Source organism: Neolamprologus multifasciatus, chromosome 10 (genome assembly GCF_963576455.1).
Source record: "Neolamprologus multifasciatus chromosome 10, fNeoMul1.2, whole genome shotgun sequence".
In the NCBI taxonomy this organism is placed as follows: Eukaryota; Metazoa; Chordata; class Actinopteri; order Cichliformes; family Cichlidae; genus Neolamprologus; species Neolamprologus multifasciatus.
In genome coordinates, this window is record NC_140448.1 from 22656441 (window position 1) to 22673527 (window position 17087).

Consider the following 17087-nt stretch of genomic DNA (forward strand, 5'->3'; position numbering starts at 1 on the left):
CGAATCCAGTAGGCAGCTGGGAAAAACGCACACACTGCTGCTGTTAGTAACAACGCGGTGACTAGACGGGATGCAGTATTGGTCTGCTGCAATCAAAGTAGCTGTCAGCCTCTGGTTGTGCTCTGGTTCACCAGGACCACCAATAATCCTCAGATTAAGTCTCTTTGTGTTCTCCAAGTTTTTTTCCCCTCTTTTTTGGTGGCACTGTATTAAATTTCCTATACTGTACTAATGATGCATAAGAGTATATAGTTAAAACACTTTGCTCCAGCACTACCTCTGTACAGACACAGGGTTGTAAATAATCAGTAAAACTTGGGGCACCTGTAGGGATTGTTTGCATTAACTTTTCAGTTAATCTGAACTGAATAATCTCTAACCTCCTAAACACTCTGATTTAAGGTGCTGCCGATAATTTACTCACTCTGAAGTCATTAAATATAACAAAATATAAGTAAATATAAAGAAATGCTGATGAGTTGGGGACTTTTTGGGGGGGGGGGGGGGGGGGGGGGGGGGGGATGTTTTATGCAAGGTGAGATGTAACATATCTAGTAGGATTTGGATTCACAAGGCGAAGTGTTATATACACTTTTCCTCCTCTATCCTTGCTGTAAAGTTGACTCCATGTGAATCTTATCCTCCTTAGGTCGGTGGAGGAGAGCTTCAACATGTCGGATGAAAGCGGCGGTCCAAGTCTGGGTGTGATTCGGAAGAAGAAGATAGCCATAGGTGTCATCTTCACGCTGTCCCCCAATGCTGAGGAAAACAGCCGCTTCCAAGATTTCTTCTTCTCTCACTTTCCACTCTTTGAAAGCCACATGAACAAACTAAAGAGTGCAATTGAGCAGGTAAGTTAAAGGGATGGAATTTCATTTGAGGCCAACTTTTTATTGCAGTTTTAAGTTCCTATTCACCTCCCTGAATGATGATGTAGAGATAAGTTTTCCTGCAAAATCTAATGCATTAACAATGACATGAATGGAATAAAAAATACAAACCAGCACTGTTTGCTGCTGTAATGAGCAGAGCTGCTGTCAGATTGACCGGTCAATAGTCATGCCTTTTTATATCTGCGGTTCTGTTTACTGGTGTCTGTTGTTGGCACTGTAAGAGCTCTGGTAGATTTCCAGTGTTACCCAGTCTTCTCCTTTACAAGTTCTTTAGTTTGGCAGCTTTGTTGCCAAATATCTAAAAGTGCATGCGTGTTGTGTCGCTCTCAAGGCCATGAAGATGAGTCGGCGGTCAGCTGATGCCAGCCAGAGGGCTCTGGCTTACAGCCGAATGGTGGAGGGACTCAACGAATTCAGGTTGGACAACATATTCTATTTACTCACTTAAATATATAAGTGATCTTACAGAGTGTAGTTTATCTCACTTTTTTAATTACAAGCTTTTGTTTTGAACACTTCTTAAAACAAAGCTGGGTTTTTTTAGGAAGTGTTTATCCATGCAATAAGGGATGTTACATAACAGGGCAGAACTTAACCTGGAACATAAACCCTAGTAATAACTTTGAGTGACAAAAACAATGTACACAAGTGCTCATAGCTTTCTTAAAACAAAATGGTTGCATTGACACTGTAGGCTCTTTCTGTTAACCAAAGTCAGCTGTGTAATTCAGTTTCAGTCATTTAATATACATTAATATACAGTGTATTTGGGAAACTGATGATTTTTTTTCAACTTCTACAAAATAAAACTGGATGCAAAGGGATGCTCTGAATCTCGCATCCATCTACACATCACGGCACATCTTATTTAAATCATTTTATTTTGGAGGCTGCACACTGCAGAGCCACTGACCCAGCTCCACCAGGTTCAGCCCTACATGAATACTGACAGAGGAGATCTGGACTTGGTCAAACTTAGTGCCATTGAGCACCACTTATTTTGTTTTCTGTTGTTGAGGCCATGTAGGCATGACAGGCTGCAGGAAAGTAGCTGTGAATGAATGGAATAAGAGGGTAATATATGCCTCTGTCTATAAAAAAAAAAAACAAGCCATTGTTATATATTCTGCAGAGACTCAACATTTACAAGGAATCAGATGACACAGATTTATATCAAAATAGTTTATCAGACTTTTTTTTTTATCCAAAGCTGCTGTTGGCAAAGTCACGATGCTTTTGCAAAGTGGGTCACCAAGTATCCATTTTTATGCTGGTGCCGACATTTGGTCAGCTTTAATTACCTGAGAAGTATTTTATATGCGTCTTTCATTCCAAGCTTGGTTTGTTAAGCTAGTGGGTTACTAGGGTCCTCTTTCAACACCAAGCAGGCAGTGAATGTGAGTGTGAGACCTGGGGTTTACCAGCTAGGGTGGCTTGCGTTGAAAATACATGTGACATTTAATATTTACTGGGTGCAACAGCGAGTGTCATAGTTTTACCTGAGTCTTTGTTTATGCAATTTCCTTTGAAAAAATAAAGTTCTGGGAGCAACGAATGTAGCGGGAAATGGGTTAAAGGTCATTTGTAAACTGAAATCTGCATTTATTTGCATATAAATGCACATTTGCTGTTTTGGCCTTGACCAAATCAAAGTTGTTACTTTGTTACTGCAGCGCACACAGGAGGCCTTTGCTTTGGGGCTTTGACTAATTTTAGGCAGATCACGTTTTAGAAGCTACATCTCAAATTATGCATCACTGCATACTTTGTTGAGAATTATTTCTTTAGACCTTTTAGAAACATCGGTTCCAAGAAGGATTCGGTCTTTATTTGTGATGACATGAGTTATGAAATCATAAATTTGTGATGATTGGCCTGTAGGATTTTTCGGTATGTCTGTCTGTGTGTGGGTGAGACATGCTTGCCATTATTGTGTGACTCGTAAAATGTTCGACTTATATAATGTGCGTGCATGTGCCCACCTGCTTGTCTCTGCCACCACTTTCACTCTCCACATACACACTGGCACGCAGTTCCCTGTTTGACATCCCACTCATTGCTGCAGTCATACACCTGCTGACAGCCGGCCTCAGCAACCCAAGTCTCCTGAGTGTCAGCCCTATCTGTCTCAGACAAGTCATGAGCACCAGAATAGTAAATAATATGCAAGTGCCAGGAGGAGGAATGCTGATGCCCTGGACTCACTAAATAGCTGCAAAACCACCTTCAGATATAGGCTAAATATAACAGTAGCCACTTTTGCCATTAAGTGGTTTTGACTTAATGGAACATTGCAAGACATAACTGGACAAAATGCCTTTCTGTGACGCTGACGTGGCTTCAGCATAGCTGGAGGGTGGGCACGCGCACACACCCTGCATGTTGGCAAAGATAAGGTTAGTAGAAGCATCTGGACATAAATGTCACAGCAGACTATATTGGGGTTATGCCAGAATTTGCGGGTTAAGTTCGAACAGGATTTCTGTGCAAAGCAAAACACCTAACACACTGGAGTCTTAATTCTCATTCGGGCACACATACAGTGAAGTTGGGAAGGTTTTTGTTAGACACTGAAATTGAGTGTCTAAATAATAATAATAATAACAATAATAATAATAATAAAGCTGTATGTCCCTGAAACTTTCTAAACAAAAAATACATAAATAAGTAAGAAGTCCCTTGAAGCACTTGGGTAAAACTCCCCCAGAAACTGAAATTTAAAGTCGGTAGATTGGTTCCATAGTGAGCTGACATGACAGTAAAAGGACAATCAGTGCTCTTAAAGTCTACCCTGCCTCCATTCTAGTTTAGCCTTAAGCATCTGAATAATGGTGGCAAAACAGAGTTTTCCCTGTTTGCATAAAGGTTACTCCCACAACCAAAAATCGGATTATTGGAATTATAACATGTTAGTCTCTATAAACAGCTTAACTAACAGTATTTATGATGCCTCTTAAAGTCAACTTATGAAACCAACTTATTCAAGCTAATGAGGGCAAATGCTTGAACTGTCTCTCACCATAGTGAGGTAATTTATATCTGGGTCCTCAGCCCGACACAACAGTTTAATTCCACATCACAGCCGTGCTCTTAATGTTCACCTAAACAGCTGATGCGTGGAGGCTGAAGCTAGATTTCGCCACTCATCTAGTGCTCATCAGACCTCTTTCCAGTGGCAGGCTTTCAGTAATATACACCAGACACCGGGAACAAGTGGGGCTTAGGAGAGGCCGCAGGAAAAAGTCAACCCGTTTATAATACAGGAGTGAATAAAGTATTATTAGTTCATTTGATGCCACAGTCAAATGATGGATGATCTTTGCTGCCCTGCAAACAAGAAGTAATAATGAGATCTGGAAATGTGTGTCTGATTTATTCCAAGTTCATTCTGCTTCACCGATTGATCACTGATCTTCTTGCTATTATCACACATTTTATCTGTCAGACTGTTGCCTAACGCTGTGATGTTCTAGTTTAGCACAATTTGTTTCTGCGCTAGTACACTGATAAAGACTCGTTATGTTGGTTCAGTTAGTGACAAAGCAAGACTGTCAGCAGTTAAAATGAAATCGATAACACTAAAGGTCATCTAAAGCAACGCTTAGCTCTTTTTGTTTTGTTTATAACAACTGGATATTTGGCATCTTTCTATTTTAACATTAGGAACTCTTGAAACTTAGTTTTGTAGACATGGATTAAGCTGGGAGGTCTCCACTGAGTTTTCCTTTTAGTTGCGGATTAGTCAAAATCCACATGTAGGAAAGTGGCTGTTTGTCACTGTGAGCTTGGATTTAGGGATGGATTTATTACAAATCTTACTTAAAAATAGATCTGCGTGGCAGTGCTGTTAAATTCACCTAGAAACAGTGAGGCGTCAAGTTGTTTTCTTTGGAAAATTACGCAATCCTAAAATAGCTTGATCACCAGAATACTTGACCTGAAGTGAATGTCACTTCCACTGTGTGACACCTGTGTTTTCTGTCTGCATCACTCCTGTCGCCAGGTTCATGATAGGTCAGAGAGGTTGTGAGTTTACTGGAGAATTAACAGTGTTTACAGCTGTCCCGAAGCTTCCAGTAAGACTAAATCAAGAAATCAGGGCGGGGTTTTATTGCTTATCAGTAGAACCTACAAGTCTTGTGACAGATCAGCCGAGCTGATGGCAGATGGTTAAATCCATTTCAGTTTCCTTGACTATGCTGCTGTGTTAGCTGAAGATTGCAATTGTATTATAGATTCAGGTAATTTTTTTGCAGCAGAACTAAAGTAAGCAGAAAACTTTCTACAGAGCACCTCATCACCTGATAGAAACTGACAGCACTTTTTGTTTTCTTGTCTACTGAAAACTGCTCTTTTAATATGGGAGAAAATGGATTTGCATTTTCAAACCCTATAGCAATGATCTGCAGTCCATATTTTAACCATGACTAAAAATTCCTGATTTTCCACATTCCTACGTCTGCAGAGATTCCCTTCTGCCTCTGTGTCAAAGCTTGGCCTCTGGCCGAGACATGCTCACCAATTCACCCCACGCTCCATGGAAACTCCTGTCCTTCTCAATGGACAAATGCCCCAGCCGAGCCACATACAGATGCATATACACCCACACACTGTACAGACCAAGAGACAAAGTTGGGTGTGTGTGTGAGGGGGAGAGAGAGGGTGCACGCAAGGTCGTCAGACTGTTACAAACACAGATACAGCAAGGGTCTCCTATGGCCTCAGTGTAGACAGCGAAGCTCTGTGAACTGAGATCTCTTTTGTTTACCCCAAGAGACAATAACGTCCCTGTTTTCTCTCTGTCTGTTTTCTCTCTTTCTCCTTGTTCCCTTTCATTTGGACTCTCCATGGCCTCCCCCTCTTTCATCGCTCCCTCCCTCGCTGTACCTCATCTCCAGGATGACCATCTGTGACCTCTACACCATGCCCCGAGTGGCCGAACCCGTCTGGTTGACTATGATGTCTGGAGCATCAGAGAAGAACCAGCTCTGCGGTCAATTCATGAGGGAGCTTTCTCTGCTGATGGAGCAGGCCTCCAAGAACCAGTTGAGTGTCTCCCTATTCTTCCACCTACTTCACTATTAGTCAAGGAATTTCTATAGATGGCACACAGATTTAGTGAGTCCATGATGTTGTGTCCTACTAAGACAAGGATGCACAAAATATATATACATGTCGCATCTTTCTTTTCTTATCAACAGAAATGGGGAACATGCAGATTTTCACACACACTTAACTATTCATTCTCTCTCACTCATACTCCTTTGTTATGTTTAATCGCACACACAGACACTGACACCCTCTTTGCATCTATTTGTCCGCTTTAAAAAGTGCTGTGAATGAGAAGATCCCTGCTAGTCTCTAATTGCTTATTGTTGCTATTACAAAGCCATGTCAAACCACTGCTAATTGTGCACGTATGAATTGGTTGCAGCGCTTTTATTGAACATAACACCCATATTCAGCAGAGTTAATTAAAGCATCATTCACTGCACTGAACTGAGGTGTTGCATAATGTTTAGTAAGGTGGTAAAAATGCCTTAAAATGTTTTAACAGATCTTAATTAGAGAGTAACACCACAGTGGAAGTGTTCACACAGTTGAAAATATTAAAACGGTGCTTGAGAGTTGTTTTTCTTATATGCAACTTTTTCTGTATTTTTTTAAATTAATTTGTCCTTTTTTTCTTCTATAAGCTCCATATCAAAATCTACAACTTCGCTGATTTTGTTGAAAACCAAACTATATTTTACTTTTACGTATATTTTTTACATTCAGTCATTTATACATATACATACCAATGAGAGAACATAGATAAAGGCAGATTATCATTACTGTACTACATGAGCCATGGATTTTAAGACATTTGGGATTTTTCTCGTGTTCTCTAATTTCCAGCATGCTCACCGAACTTAAATAGGAGGTTTTTTTCCCCCTAAGTAACCAGTTTCTGTATCAGCATCACCACTTAGCTGAAGTCAGTGTTTCCACCACTACTGCAACTACCTCTAAGTGCTGTTGACTCTTGAGTGAAGCGTCATGTTTCCCTGGGAACCAGTGCTTTTACTGTATCACATCACATCTTTTATGAGGCCATCTCATCAGTGTTCCCATGACTGATGGTTCTGATAACTCCAGCAGTCCCGGCACGCGATTGAACTCTGCTAACATGACAGAGTTGAGTCATGAGACAGGAAGGGAAGTAGACATTTGTGGTCAGAACTGAGAAGTGAATCATGCTCACGGAGTGTGTGTGTATGGGTGTTTCGCTTAATGTGTGTAGCTGGGTATGTTTCAAACAAAGGATTTGTGTTTGTGGTGTCCAGTTCAACAAGAAAGAAATGACCAAGGTTTTCCAAGTAATGACCGCACATTTGACCTTACTGAAGTAGGTCAGGAGAGAGACTGAGAGAGAGAGAGAGAGAGAGAAAGGCAATTTCTGGACAGATGGTAATCATCGAGGGTGATCAGGGCGATATGGTCGTAAGCTGTGCTCATAGCATGGCAGCATGGTGGTTAGCGCTATTGCCTCACAACAAGAAGGTTAAATGTGTTGAGTTTAAATGTTCTCCTAGTGTCTGCGTGGGTTCTCTCTGGGTAGTCTGGCTTCTTCCCACAGTCCAAAAACACGCAGTAGGATTAGGTTAAGTAGGAAATCTAAATTGCCCGTAGATGTGCATTTCAGTGTGAATGATTGTTTGTCTCTTTGTGTCTCCCGCCCTATGGCAACTGCCCCCACAACCCTGAATTGGATAAGTGGAAGAAAATGGATGGATTGAGATCATGCACTGATTCCCTCTTGATTTATTTTTTCCCCCCTTAGATTCCTTCCCGCATTATTGACAGCGATTCTGACCAATCATCTGGCTTGGGTGCCCACCGTCATGCCAAATGGGCAGCCTCCAATCAAGATCTTCCTTGAAAAGCACTCCTCCCAGAGCGTCGACATGCTGGCAAAGACGCACCCCTACAATCCTCTCTGGGCACAGCTAGGTGAGACGGTCAAAGACAAACACACAGGCAGAGAGAGCGAGATGTGCCTTTGCTTGTTGTTAAAGCACCTGGGTGGAGTGAAAGTAAAACGTAGCACCTGTGTTTGCTCTTTATTATCACTGGAACATTGTTGCCATTGTTAATCATTACAACTTGAAGACAAGTTATGACTGGACTATGTTCGCTACCTGCAGCTTTAAATCTGAGTAAGCTAGATGTCTGTGCATCATCCTAAGAGGTTTAATGCAGACATTGTCGTTTAAGTCATCTCAGAAGCAGCGGTCATTCCAGTCCACATTGCATGTGTAATATAAATGCTGTTTAAAATTGTAATAACTTGAAGTGAAAACCGGGCATACTGTTAAACTCTCCCTGATTCATGTGAAAAGCACTGCGTTGTTTTGCAGAAGTTGATCTAATTGAAGTACTGAGATTTATTAGTAGTTGGCTATGTAAAATCCTATAATAAATTTTAAAGGGAAGTCTTAATAAGTCCTCATTTTTACTCATGTGACATGGAATGTAATTAGAAAGTGAGTTAACACTGACACCTAGTGTTAACAGCTGAGAGCTGCAAACAGATGTGTGTCATATGTAAAGAGAAGATTGAAAGAGATAACTAAGTACAGTATTGTTGGTGCGTATGGGTGTTTAAGTAAACAATAAAGAAGAAAATGTGATATTTTTTACTCTCCAATAAAACTTGTATTCAAAATATACATTTCCTGTCTGATATTAGGGAAAAAACGTAAAATTATAAAGCCAAGAAAATATGGAATTAATTAACATATTTGTAAAAATGACTGTTCTTTTATCTTTTTGTAGGGGACCTGTATGGGGCCATTGGCTCCCCAGTTCGGCTGTCAAAGACTGTAGTAGTTGGCCGCAGACAGGAGCTTGTCCAGAGACTCCTTTATGTCCTTACCTACTTCATTCGCTGTTCGGAGCTGCTGGAGACGCACATGCTGGACAGTGCTGAGGACGAGGCCATTGTCATGCCCGGCTCCCTTATAACTACCTCCCTTAGAAAGGGCGAGGTGGAGGAGTCGGATTATGTCCTGGTTACCGTCCATAAACCCAGCGGAGACTACCTATCCCAAGGGGCCCACAGTCAGCAGACTGAGACAGAAGACAGCATCTACCCTTCAGACAACAGCCTGCAGAGCAGCACATTCACAGACAATGAAGTGGAGCACAGTGCTGGAGAGCCGCCCAACGAGGAAGAGGAGGAGGAAGAGGATGAGGAAGACAGCAGCGAGAGCCAGGGATCGAGGAGCAGTGTGCTTCAGGCAGGACACGGCCAGAGCACAATTCCCATTAACAGGACTGCAGAGGTGGCAGAAGCTAAAGATGTGTGCAAGGAGTCTAGCAGCCGACTGTTCACAGAGGCTCGAGTGGAGACGGTGCTGCACGTCGGCTTGGCTTCCACCAGGGAGCAGGACTGTGTGCTGGATATAGAGACCAAGGGTGACCTGAAACCTATTGATCGATCCATCCCCACAACCCTTGGATCAGATCCATCCTTACCTGTTCCCACAGAAGTTAAAAACTGTGGGTTAGATGCTTTAATTAATGCAGCATCTGGAAACCAGACCACTAAAGTGCTCCCTGCTCGGCCGTTGGGGATTCATTTGGAGAAGAAGCCTCCAGATAAGAACCTGATTGCTGGAGTATCAGTGATACCGGGAAACTCTGTGATAGGGCCCATGGCTTTGACTCTGCCAGAAGACGAAGAGCCAACAACAAAAGTGACTTTTCTCATTGGAGACTCCTTGTCTCCTGAATCAGACACAGAGAGCCGCGGAAGGAAGGTGGAGGAGGACTACAAGAAACACATGCAGCAGCTGCAGCAGCCATCACAGCATCAACGAGGACAGCATTATCAGCAGCAACCGCAGCAGCTGCAGATGGGAGCCGAGCTAAAGACCAGCTGCACCAGAATGTCAGAGGACCAAACCAAACAGACCAAGGCAGTTTCCACCCTGCAGCGGGTACCGAGCAAGATCTCCCAGTGGGACCTGAACTGTAGGGATAATTTTGATGTTTATTTCAACCCTGGGGAAACTAGGACTATAGATAATGTTGCCAAACAACATGAGGCCAGTAGGAACAAGGACTCTGTGGACTTTTCAGCGGCTCCTCGGTATCATGAACTAGGGGATCTTGGCTTTCACAGCAAGGCCAGGGTGCAGGGTTTGGGCCTTTGTTTAGGTCCAGGTAGTGGAGAGATGCAGTCATGCAGGAAGGGAGAGAGGTTGTTGGATATGGAGAGGAGGTGCAGGTGTGAATCTACAGACTCTTCTGACATCTGTGTCTGCAGGGGCTGTCCTGCTGAGCAGGACAAAGATCTTGTGTTATCAGTCCCCGTTCCCCAGGATGCAAGGAGTAACAGCAAAGAGGACCAAAAGCACAAATCAGCGCCCATCAACGACTGGGAAATACCACGCAATGAGAGCTCAGACAGTGCGCTGGGAGACAGTGAGAGTGAAGAGACTGAGGACTGGCAGGAGGAAGTTCTGGTGCCTTTTCCCGGGTGAGTAGAACTTGCTCACAAACATGTTTTGGTTTTCAGCAATAGCTGATTAGTTGTTGAGGAATAAAAACTAAATCTATCCACAAAATATGAAATAAAATAAACAAATTTCTCATGTCATGTTTCATCGACAGGTCAAAGCTGGTGGAGAACTACTCTAAGCCAAGCATTGCTAATTTTGGCCGGTCTCTCTTTGGAGGCTACTGCCCCACCTATGTGCCAGACTTTGTACTGCATGGGATGCCCAGTGACGAGAAGCTACGGCAGAACCTCATGACTGAATTAACCCATGCAGTTCAGGTAAAGACTGGAAGGACTTACTCTTTAAGGAACCACAGGTTTTCCCTGCATAAACAAAAAGCTGAATGGTGGTGTCATACCCAAAAAGGAGGCTTTGCAGCATCAGGGAGTGGTTAAACTTGAACTCTACTTTTCAGCTGGAAAATGATCCTAAGCACACAATTAAATCCAGCAGGAAGGCACTAAGAAATTAAGAAAAAAATGGAATTGACTTATGAATGTTTGAGAAGTAATAAAATAGAAGACTGGGTCACATTATGGATATTCGTGCTTTTTGTGCTTTCTATGTGTATTTCATTGGTTTAAATGGCCATCCTTATCCTCCTGTAGCATCCAGTATTGGATGAGCCCATAGCCGAGGCCGTCTGCATTATAGCAGACACAGACAAGTGGACAGTGCAGGTGGCGAGCAGTCAGAGACGAGCCACCGATGTCAGCAAGCTGGGGAAGGAGGTCCTGGTGTCCAGCCTGGTTTCCAGCTTATTGCAGTCTACTAACCAGCTTTACAAACTCAACGTGTCCCCCAACTTTGTACGCTAAGTCTTCATCTTTCTGCTTTAGAGTCAAGATCATGTTGACCCCTAATAATTTGTGTGTATACAGTAAATACCACTTATATTATTGCTTATAAGTCATGCTCCATGTGTTGTTCCTCTCCTCTTTAGTGTATAATGCACCTTGAGGACCGTCTGCAGGAGATCTACTTTAAGAGTAAGATGCTTGCTGAGTATTTGAAGGGCCAGACCAGAGTCCACGTGAAAGAACTGGGCATGGTTTTAGGGTAAGCCCTTTACCTTTTCTCTTATTCCGACTTTGAAATGTTAAAGTTTGTCTCTGTAAAGGTTCATCTGCACCCATTTCAACCAGTTGTTTTCATCGTTACAGCTAGTGACTTGGATACTCCCATCTTTAAAAAAAAAAATGCAGGTCTTGAATAAATTTCCCAGGTGAACAACAGTGTAAACCTTTAATCTAACTTTTATTTATCATTTTATTTGGTATCTTTGCAGAATCGAGTCCAGCGACCTCCCCTTGCTAGCTGCCGTGGCCAGCACTCACTCCCCCTATGTTGCCCAGATCTTGCTATGAAGCAGTACTGGCACTGAGGTCTCCAACAGTTCGCTTCCTGGGGAGGCCGGTCAGAGCTGTGCGGTGCCACCCGGCCCCAGAAACGGGCCGTCCACGCTCTGCTGCTGACTCTCTACATGGTTTCCTGACCCGCGTGTCTGTGTGGCACAGGTCTTTATGGACCACAGCCAGAGCTCACGCTTAAACTCATTGCTGCTATTTCGGAGCAATGATGCCGTTGAACCACAGGGTGGAGTTAGAGACCACAGACCCAGAGATGGAGCGGGGCACTGCGGATGAATGGAAACATCCCTGAGATGACCTTCTCCTGTCGTTGTTTGAATGTTTTTAAATAGGACTCTTTCATTTTAGGACACAAAAGCCAAAGACTTCAATTTTATTTTTCAGCTGAAAATGAAAATCTAAGGGTGTCTATAGTGTAATAACAATGAATTTGTTTCTTCATCTGCTTTTTTTCCCCTGTACAATCTTAAACCTGGTCATACGAAGTGATGAATAACATGTTTAAATGAAAGGCGGATGATTTTAAACTTTCCTTTGAGGTAAATATCACTTGGAAGAGAACTTTATCAATCTCATGCCAATTAAGTATTTTTGTTTATCGTCAGGACTTTGTTTACAGGCCAAATTTCCCTGAGTTAGATCAAAAGATTTTGCTTTTTGTCAAACTGCAGTGCCCACCTGACTTTTTGTTTTGTTTTTGCAAACTTGTTTTGAAATGGCGAATTAAGTGGCTATGACATTCTTATCACAGGTACAGCACTACCTCAGATCTTCATATGGGCATGTGGCTAACCATGTACAGCCGCCCCATAGAAACCCTGAGGTACTTTCTAAGCTATTTTAATCAGAGGAATGTCAACTGTGCAGACTCTATGCTGTGTTCTCATAAAATTTTTTAAAAAAAGGGAAAGGCTGTGTAATTCCTTAAGATGATTGATTCACACAAAAAAGGAAGAAACTTATTTTTGCGTCAGAATGTGATTAAATGGGGTCCCTTTATACTGTGGAAAAGCTAAACCATGCATTATCTACATCTATTTTACAACCAAAAAAGAAAAAATGCTGAAATATTTTCACACTTTTATAGCTTTGCGACCTTTATACGATGTTTACGGCATTGATGTTTGCTGCAATGAGAGGAATAGAGGAACACAGTAGGCCTTATAGTGGATATGTATATGTCAGCTGACACTATTCTCAAGCTTGTTTCTATTACAGTTAGACTCACAAAATACAAAACTATAGTAGGACACGTTTTCCTTTTGTTTTCTTGGCATTGACAGATTTTGGTTGTTATGCAGTATAAGCAGGGTGCGATTTGTTGAGGGTAAAAATGCAGGCTTAGATTTTGTGGAATCTGGGACACTCTTTCTTCTTCTTTTTTTAAAATAAATCTTGAATTGATGGGAAAATTTTAACACGTTCACAAACTGCCCGAATCAGAGAGAGCTTCACATATTTTCTAACTATAGCGTACTTTTTATCCAGCACCGTGGAGGCAGTGGGACAATTTTTGAACTTCTGCAAATCTCTAAGATGAAAATATTGTTTGAGCTTGTTAATGGAAGCGCAGGCTAACTGCATTCTCTGAAAGCAGCACTCTAACCCTGGGAATTGCACAGTGTTTGTGTGTGTGTGTGTGTGTGTGTGTTTGTTCAGCCCAAATCGCACCCTGGGTATAACCCAAGTCTTAACGGAAAAGTGGCATAAATGTGTCGCAGGCTTCTGGAGAGCTCGTTTTTGCTGTTATAATTGATATATACAAATATGCTTGTTACTGTATTTGAAGATACTCCGCTATATCAGCCTACTTTTTTTTTTTTTTTTTTTTTTTTTTTTTGTACAAACCAGCCATTATGTTTAAAGGGTATGGATTTATATCTCCTTTTCCCTCTTTGTATATGGATAAATTATTTAGTTGCCTGTGTTTAAGTGTAACGGTTTGTGTAAACTGTACATACTCAAGTTTATTTCCATGTATTTGTACAGAATGTCTTTTAAAAAATTGTCTCCTCGAATTTATTCTTTTCCCAATTTTATGGGAACGTTGTGCAATAAAGATGCTGATGATGAAAATTTCTGTGCCTCTCTGGGAAAGTTTTTCTATCTCCAAATTTAACGGACAGTTAGTTGACATGACCCCGTGTTTTTGGTTGGTTTACAAGACATTACAAAGTGGCTTTCTGTCAAACCACAAGCCTTTGAATCACTGGCGCAGCTCCAGCTTTACGTTTCATCACATCCTTCTATTGTGGTTTCTTCTCTCCTTCCCCACAAACACTACTTAATAAACTATTCCATGACTGCATAATTATGTGTAAACTGGTTTTAGCTTTTAAGGAAAGCCATCTTTCATTTTCTCTTTCTTATCATATAAGCAATACAAATTATGCGTTGTTTTTGTTTTGTTTTTTTGGGGTCTGTCTTACACAGACAGTGGATCTAAATCAGGGCAGACTCTACAACAACAGCACTTTTGTTAAGTTTGGCTGTCAGTAGTCACCATCTGGCTTACACATTGTACCCACCTTTGAATTTCCCACCCTGAAGCTGTCTGCCACTCCACCCAGCCCTCTCAGTGCACGAGGTTAAATGAACAGAGCACGTACGCACACACCGCAGTTATGCAATAAATGAAGGAGTGTCCTGACTCAAAGCAAATACACTGGTGGAAGCTATGTTTCCCCACAGTAGCAACACTGCTGCCTTATGTGAATGGTAATTTATTAACACAGGGTAACAAGAATCAGTAGAAGTCGAGGCATGTGCACATTAAAGGAGTGGTTTATTGGATCTAACTCGGCTCTGCAGCTCATTCTCTAAGGGCACAGGTTTAATTATGAAATATAAGGTCAAAAGGAGCTGAAGAAAACAGATTTTTGCCACCTGGAAAAGTCAATAAGTCATAATTGTGAGGTAGGAATCCATAATTATAACACACCAACTCCAAATTCTGAGAAACATCATCTAACTATAACAGGGGTGGGCAATTCCAGGCCTCGAGGACCAGTGTCCTGCAGATTTTAGATCTCACCTTGGGTCAACACACCTGAATCACGATTAGTTCGTTACCAGGCCTCTGGAAAACTTCAGGACATGTTGAGGAGCTAATTTAGCCATTTAAATCAGCTGTGTTGGTTCAAGGACACATCTAAAACCTGCAGGGACACCGGCCCTCGAGGCCTGGAGTTGCCCACCCCTGAACTATAATATACTTTGTAATGCCATTTGTATTCTTCAGGTGGCAAAAATCGACTTCAAGTCAGGTGTTGCGTTCACATGCGTTAGGGTAATCTCAATATTCTGCAAGCAGAGCATGTGTGTGAAGGCAAGGTTGCACTTTGCCTTCACATGTGTCCAAAGGCAGAGGGAGGATCTATGCTGCGTTTAAGTACTGCTTTCATAATTCCTACACTGAAACACAGCCTGACCCTTCCCTTCTGCTGCACTGCTTTCAGCTTTTATCTGTATTTTCATTTATGACTGTGGTTGTTTGGAAAAGCCCCTGTGGTATAACAATTTGCATGTCTTTCTTGTAAATAGCATATGGTAATGTATTGACAGACAATATGGATATGTATGGATAGTGGATCGATCGTGTTATTCGAAGTTTCCATACAATCATCACAGGCCTGAATGCCATATTTTGGGGTTTTTAATTATTTCTTTGAACTGTTCTTTTCTCATGATAGAATTATTGTACACTGACTTAAAATAAAAATGTTTTAAACATTTTAGGGTTTTTTCAAATCCACACATGGTTAAAGTACACGTGCACCCCAGCTAATATTTGGTTAAATACCCCTTAGCAATTTGCACCTTGATCAGACATGTTTAGTATCTTACAGCAAACGTCTGGGATAGCTCTTAGGATAACTGGTAGAAGTAATTTAAATTGGGTGGTTTCCTTGTATTTTTAATAGGGTTGAGGTTGTGGCTTTGGGAAGGCCATTCGGGTCAGTTTTTTCCATGTTTCAGGTAACTGCTGATTTGAGGTGAAGATAAAGAATTTGGAGATTGACCTCCTCCATTATTCCACAAGCTCTGTGCAATGTAGGACCGGTAGGACTAACAGCAAATCAACCCCAAATCATGATGCTACCACCACCACGCTTGATAGCTGGTACAGTGTGCTTAGGCTGGAAAGTCTCCAAACATGCCTCTTGTCGCTGTGGTCAGAGAGCTCAATTTTTGCCCGTGCGACTATAAAACCCTTCTCCAGAAGACATTTGGCTTGTCCACGTGGGCAGCAGCACATTTCAGTTGAGCTTGAACAAACTGATTTTGGAGCAGGGGCTTGTCTTGTTTCTTTATCAACACCCTCTCAGTTCATGGTGATGTAAAACTTGCTTCACTGTGGACACTGATGCTGGTGTTCCAGCCATTTCTAATTCAGGTCATGCTTGTGTCTGAATAGTTTTGTTTAAATAGTTGATCTTGAAATCTGTAGTTGTAGAGACCTTGACAACTTATGTAAATCTACAATTCTCTTACTTATATGACCACTAATGTCTCTGAATTTCTCATTGTTCTGAGTATTGGTGAATCCAATGGGTGTTGTGTCAAACCTGCTGTACAGTCACTTCAGCCTGGGGGAAAACAAAAACAGTTAACAGATATCGTTAAACGCCCAGATTCACCATGACACTAATGCCCACCATGAATGTGTGTAAACCTATGAGCACAACTGTAGCTACCACTTGTGGCGCACATGTGTAGCTACTATCACGATGAGGTGTAATTTTCGACAGAACGTAAACGCAGCACCCCGCTCGGGCAGACAGATGTCGTCAACTCTCCACCGTCGGATTCGCGGGAGGAGGGATCTAAATCTGAACTCCTGGATCTAAATGACGCTGACTACCGAAGTGGATATTTCCTTTACCAAAGATGTACAGATATCAAAGCAGCAGGTCCAACAGACGTAACTTTCTGTCACACTTTGGCGGTGCCTGCTCTCTCTCAGACGCACAGTAACGAGGAGCTACTTGAGACTGAAGTTTTTCCCCCCTTTCTCTTCTCCTGGAGAAGAAGGAGTTCTCGGTCGGTCCGTTTGGAGTAAACTCCATCCATGCTCGGCTTGGCGAGGACAAGATCCACGGGGATTTGGTCATCCCGGGTCGACTAAGAGCAGCTAGGAGACGTGAAGTGAGAGTCAGACGGAGTAAAAAGTCCTACTGTGGATTTGAGCCGAAGTTATGAAAATGACCGGCGCTATGGAAACTTCCTTTAAGCAGGCTTTGAAGAAGCCGCCCTCGCTGCGGACGGCGGAGGTA

The 17087-nt window shown here is 42.1% G+C and overlaps 2 protein-coding genes across 4 annotated transcripts in view; both read left to right on the forward strand.

The window, feature by feature from the left end:
- fnip1 (folliculin interacting protein 1) overlaps positions 1–13205 on the forward strand; it is a 36066-nt gene extending 22861 nt beyond the window's left edge. For all 3 annotated transcript variants that reach the window (XM_085175328.1, XM_085175330.1, XM_085175329.1), the window contains 9 exons: positions 650–851; positions 1225–1310; positions 5792–5938; positions 7717–7886; positions 8712–10419; positions 10554–10719; positions 11050–11250; positions 11385–11500; positions 11730–13205. In XM_085175328.1, coding sequence (XP_085031454.1) covers positions 650–851; positions 1225–1310; positions 5792–5938; positions 7717–7886; positions 8712–10419; positions 10554–10719; positions 11050–11250; positions 11385–11500; positions 11730–11808 — 2875 coding nt within the window. In that variant the 3' untranslated portion in view covers positions 11809–13205. The remainder of the gene's footprint in view (positions 1–649; positions 852–1224; positions 1311–5791; positions 5939–7716; positions 7887–8711; positions 10420–10553; positions 10720–11049; positions 11251–11384; positions 11501–11729) is intronic.
- A 3379-nt stretch (positions 13206–16584) lies between these two features.
- The window catches only part of rapgef6 (Rap guanine nucleotide exchange factor (GEF) 6), a 143456-nt gene continuing 142953 nt past the window's right edge, over positions 16585–17087 (forward strand). Inside the window, exon 1 of the mRNA XM_085175326.1 lies at positions 16585–17084. Within this exon, the coding sequence (XP_085031452.1) occupies positions 17010–17084 (75 nt within the window). The 5' untranslated portion in view covers positions 16585–17009. The remainder of the gene's footprint in view (positions 17085–17087) is intronic.